The 4,365-nt window shown below is 34.8% G+C and overlaps 1 protein-coding gene across 1 annotated transcript; it reads right to left on the bottom strand.

Moving 5' to 3' along the window:
- Positions 1-1,714: 1,714 nt before the first annotated feature.
- LOC143591839 (L-type lectin-domain containing receptor kinase IX.1-like) lies at positions 1,715-3,888 on the bottom strand. Its single transcript, XM_077071923.1, has 2 exons — positions 3,411-3,888; positions 1,715-3,185 (listed from the first exon to the last, which is right to left on the bottom strand). Exons 1-2 carry the CDS (start codon positions 3,886-3,888, stop codon positions 1,867-1,869), a joined length of 1,797 nt encoding a protein of 598 aa, XP_076928038.1. The 3' UTR covers positions 1,715-1,866.
- Between the last annotated feature and the right edge of the window lie 477 nt (positions 3,889-4,365).

The following is a 4,365-nucleotide window of genomic DNA, read 5'->3' as shown; positions in this document are numbered from 1 at the left end:
GTTTGGATTTTTGGATTGATTGTTGAGATTGTTGGGTTGTTTCGAGGATCATGAACTCTGCTCTGATGCCATGTTGTCTGGTACAGAAAGACAGAGAGAAAAGAATTGAAAGCTGAAAATATTGTATTGATTTTATTGTTATATTACAATGATAAGAAAGAACCCTATTTATAATTATTACAATGTAATAAATAAGGTAAAGACTTGGAGAAAAAGTTTGCTGGGATTGGGGAGGAAATCGTGGCCAATCTTTTAATTTTCGGAAATGATGTAACAAATCTTTGACTGATCCAATCTTTTAACAAGATTAGATTTCAGTGCACTCAGATTGGAGTTAGATTAGTATACATCATGTTTGAATTTGGCACAGAATGTTGCGCTGGGTTCACAACCGGATAGGTGGACTTGGCCCAGTGACCCAACCGGGTTTTTTACAGTTCATTTAATGAAGAAGCTCCTCTCCAAATCACAAATCGCACATTCTTCATTTATTTTGGAGTGGAACACTTGGTCCCTCTTAAAACCAAAATATTTTCATGGAAAGCAGAAATGGACAGAGGTTCGACTCTTGTGGGCTTAATGAAAAGGAATGTAAATGTGGGTTTTGTTGTTTGTAGATTATGTGGTGAAGAGGAAGAAGCTAGTGATCACCTTTCTCATCTCGTGTTTTTTTTCCACGTTGGTTTGGCAATTTATTAGTAACTGGTGACAAATCCCACCTATATATGCCTTCACGGTGGCATATTAGATTTATTTTTGATATTAAAACTAGCTTTAAAACCCGTTGATACACAAGATACTTTAAAGAATACAATTAAGCTACAGAAAATAAATGACTAAATAAAAAAAACTATATTTTTTCAAATTATATGGTTTTGTAAGTCAAATTATATTTTCTAATGGAATATTCATACGGATATGTGATTCTCACGCAATTTCATCAAGTTGTTAGGCCTTTAATTAATAATAAGTGTCCCTACTTTATATCCTTATTTTCTGGGAAGTTGGATTTTGATAATCTAAACTTTAACCTATTAGCCGATAATACCGTACATTAAAAATTTGACCAATACTACGTAACTTTCTCTTTCATTGCTAATGACAATTCACGTATCATAATTAGCGTAGATTTCTATTCGATTTAAAACTAAAGCTATATTCAATTTTGACCGTGTGTTTCTCCATTTCCATTTCGTTTGTAAATCATCATTGTGAGAGTCTGTACAAATCTAAAATGATTATGCTATATAGATTACTCTTAAAAAAAAGTGACACTAGCAGTGTTATTGGTCAAATTGTAAGTATGTACTATTACACGCCAATGAGACAAAGTTCGGAATAAAAAAAAAACAATTTTCCTTATTTTTTTCTAATAAGAATTTGTCCGTGGTTGTCTTAAACTTGCAATAAAACTTGTAAATACTAAGTCTAGAAAAGGCATAAGCAATTATATATAAACTATATTAATAAGCAAACAGATGAACAGTTATTCAATTCCATGTTTGACGGATAAACGTCGACTGCGGGTATAAATACCCTTCTCTGGTCATTTTTAAATTAATCACAAACACGTTCAATTGAATAATGAAATCATTCTTTATTTTATGTGTGTTGTTAATGCTTGTTTTAACGATCCAATTTTGTTATCAGCTTGGGTGTTTTTCTTTCCAGGAACAGGGGGAAATAGAAACGAAAATACTCAGATATAGAAAAGCATGAGACACATATCTTGAAACATATTAACTCAAGTTTGACAATTATATGTTTCAATATGAGAGTTCAAAATTAAGATGTATATACAAAATAGAAAAGGACGAAGTACAAGTTTCCGCAGCATTATAACCAATAATTAATAATCTAGATACTTCATTGCCTTGAATTTAACACTGATATGGGTTGCGGTGAAGAATTTGGTAACGCTTTAGTTTGCCTTGTTGATTCATTAACATTAAGAGATAATGATTCGTATTGGCAAATAGAAGAAAAAACTGGTAGTGAAGACACTAGGGGCTCCATATAAGATGCCACCGACATCTTTGAGGGTAGTAAAGGCAGGGAAGCATCGGAGTTCGGTACTTTAATGGCTTGTCTCATTGACGGACGAAGTTCATAATCAGGGTGCACACACCATAACCCAACAATCATTAAACGTTTGATTTCTTCTTCTTCAAACTCCGGCCCTAGACTTGGGTCAATTGCTTCTGACAAACTGCCTTTCCCATAGAGCTCCCAAACCCATTCTAATAACTGCATTTGTTTTTCTTGAGCCTTGTAGTTGATGGACTTTCTCCCACAAGCTATTTCCAACACAACCACTCCGAAACTAAATACATCTGATTCCTTGGTTGATCTTCCGGTGACCACACATTCTGGAGCCATATAACCCAAGGTTCCCGCCAACATCGTTGTTTGTGCGCCTTTCTCATGGTCAACCAATTTAGCTAGCCCAAAATCACCAAGCTTTGCATTGAAATTTGAGTCCAACATTACATTACTTGATTTGATATCTCTACGCAAAACACATTGCTCCCATTCTTCATGCAAGTATAGCAGTGCAGAAGCCAAACCATGAGCTATTTTGTACCTTGTGATCCATGTCAACAAGCTCTTTCCATTAAAAAGATGTAGATCTAAGCTTCCGTTTTCCAAAAATTCATAAGCAAGCAGGAGTTCTCCTTTATCGTGGCACCAACCAATGAGTTGAACCAAATTTTTGTGCCTCAATCGGCTAATGATCCTTACTTCCGATGCATACTCTTTGAACCCTTGTTTGGAAGTCTTTGACACCCTTTTGACTGCGACATATGTCCCCAATTCTTTCAGAAAACATTTGTAAACTCCTCCAAAGCCGCCCTCTCCAAGCTTCTCTGACTCCGCAAAGTCAGTAGTTGACCGAGCTAATTGTTTATAAGAAAATCTTCTAGGTGTAGAGGCTCCCATCTCAAACTCATTGTTCATCTCCAAAAGTCCAAGTTCCTCTCCTTCATCACCATCGGTTTTGTTCCTCCTCCATAAAAAATATGCTAGTATAACCAAACAAGTAACTAGAACCAACGTTCCAGCTGTTAATAATACCGTCATGCGCAACTTATAGTTTTTCCTGTTGTCTTCATTAACCTTAAATTCTGTACTATTAAAAGTCCAAGATATAATATTGTGTTTCTCAAACTGATTTCCAGTGGAAGCTGAAAACCCAAAAATTACCCATTCCGGCAGCAAATGCCTTAGATCAATAGTGTAATAAAGCCCAGTTTCCCACATAAGTGAATTGTTCTTGAAATTGGTGAAGGAAACACAAAGATTTTTCATATCAGAATAATAATTAATCAAAACTTTACACTCTTGCCCATAAGTTTTCTTTCTAAACCATTTTCGAGACACAACAGAAGTAATATCGTCAATATTAATACCTACATGGTCATCTATTGGATTATTAGTATCTGGATCTTTTGGATCCCAGTCGTTTCCACCAAAAGTATCAAACTCCACAGCAGCAAATCGATGTACACTTTTTTTGGTTGCAGAATCTATAGGAAGCCCCAGGTATCCTCCTGCATTTATCCAAGAATTATTTTGAGCAAGGAAGAATGTGAGACCATCGGCGTAATTATTGTTTGGGTATGAATCTATCACAAATGTGAAGCTGGTAGAGAAGCTGGCTAGATCATTAGACTCTTTGTCCCAAAGATGAAGAAGTTCGATGTACGTCGCTCGACCTGCTAACCAGACTGAACCCTGGGTCAACTGGATTCCATCATCAGGGGTATAAGCTGCGTTACCTGACAATAATATATCAGGGGAATTGTTTGGAGTAATATTTGAGTAATTGAAGGTAATTGAAGCTGCATAAGGGATCAAAGCAGCAAAGAAGCATGTTAAGATAGACATGAGTCTGGATTTGAACTTGCTAAAATAATTGTGAGCTTCTTGATATGTAGTTGTGCTTGACAAATAACATGAGTATTAATTAAGACTATTCATTGGTTGACATGCCTTTCATCGTTATGAGGACATCATTGGTCTGTATTTTAACTTGATAAAAAGTTATGCAAAGACTTAGTCAGTCAACCTACTCTATGCTTATGGAATTTTGGGTACATGTTTGCACATATTTAAGGTTTTTCTTTTTCTTTTCTTTTTTTTTTTATAATAGTAATTTGTTTTAACGCCAGGATTTTACTTTTACTTTGCATTTACAAGAATTTGAACGTACAACCTTACATTTGTTAAAACTCTTTTGCGTTGGTTTAAAACTATAACTAGAATTATATATATATATATATATATATATATATATATATATATATATATATATATAGGGGAGGGAAGTAGTGAAAACTCCTCTTAAAGAGAAAATTTAAAAAC

The sequence above is a fragment of the Bidens hawaiensis genome, unplaced genomic scaffold (genome assembly GCF_021521415.1).
Source record: "Bidens hawaiensis isolate Kalapana, Puna unplaced genomic scaffold, B.hawaiensis_p1.1 tig00040091_1, whole genome shotgun sequence".
Classification (NCBI taxonomy): Eukaryota; Viridiplantae; Streptophyta; class Magnoliopsida; order Asterales; family Asteraceae; genus Bidens; species Bidens hawaiensis.
This window is presented reverse-complemented; position numbering and strand designations above follow the sequence as displayed.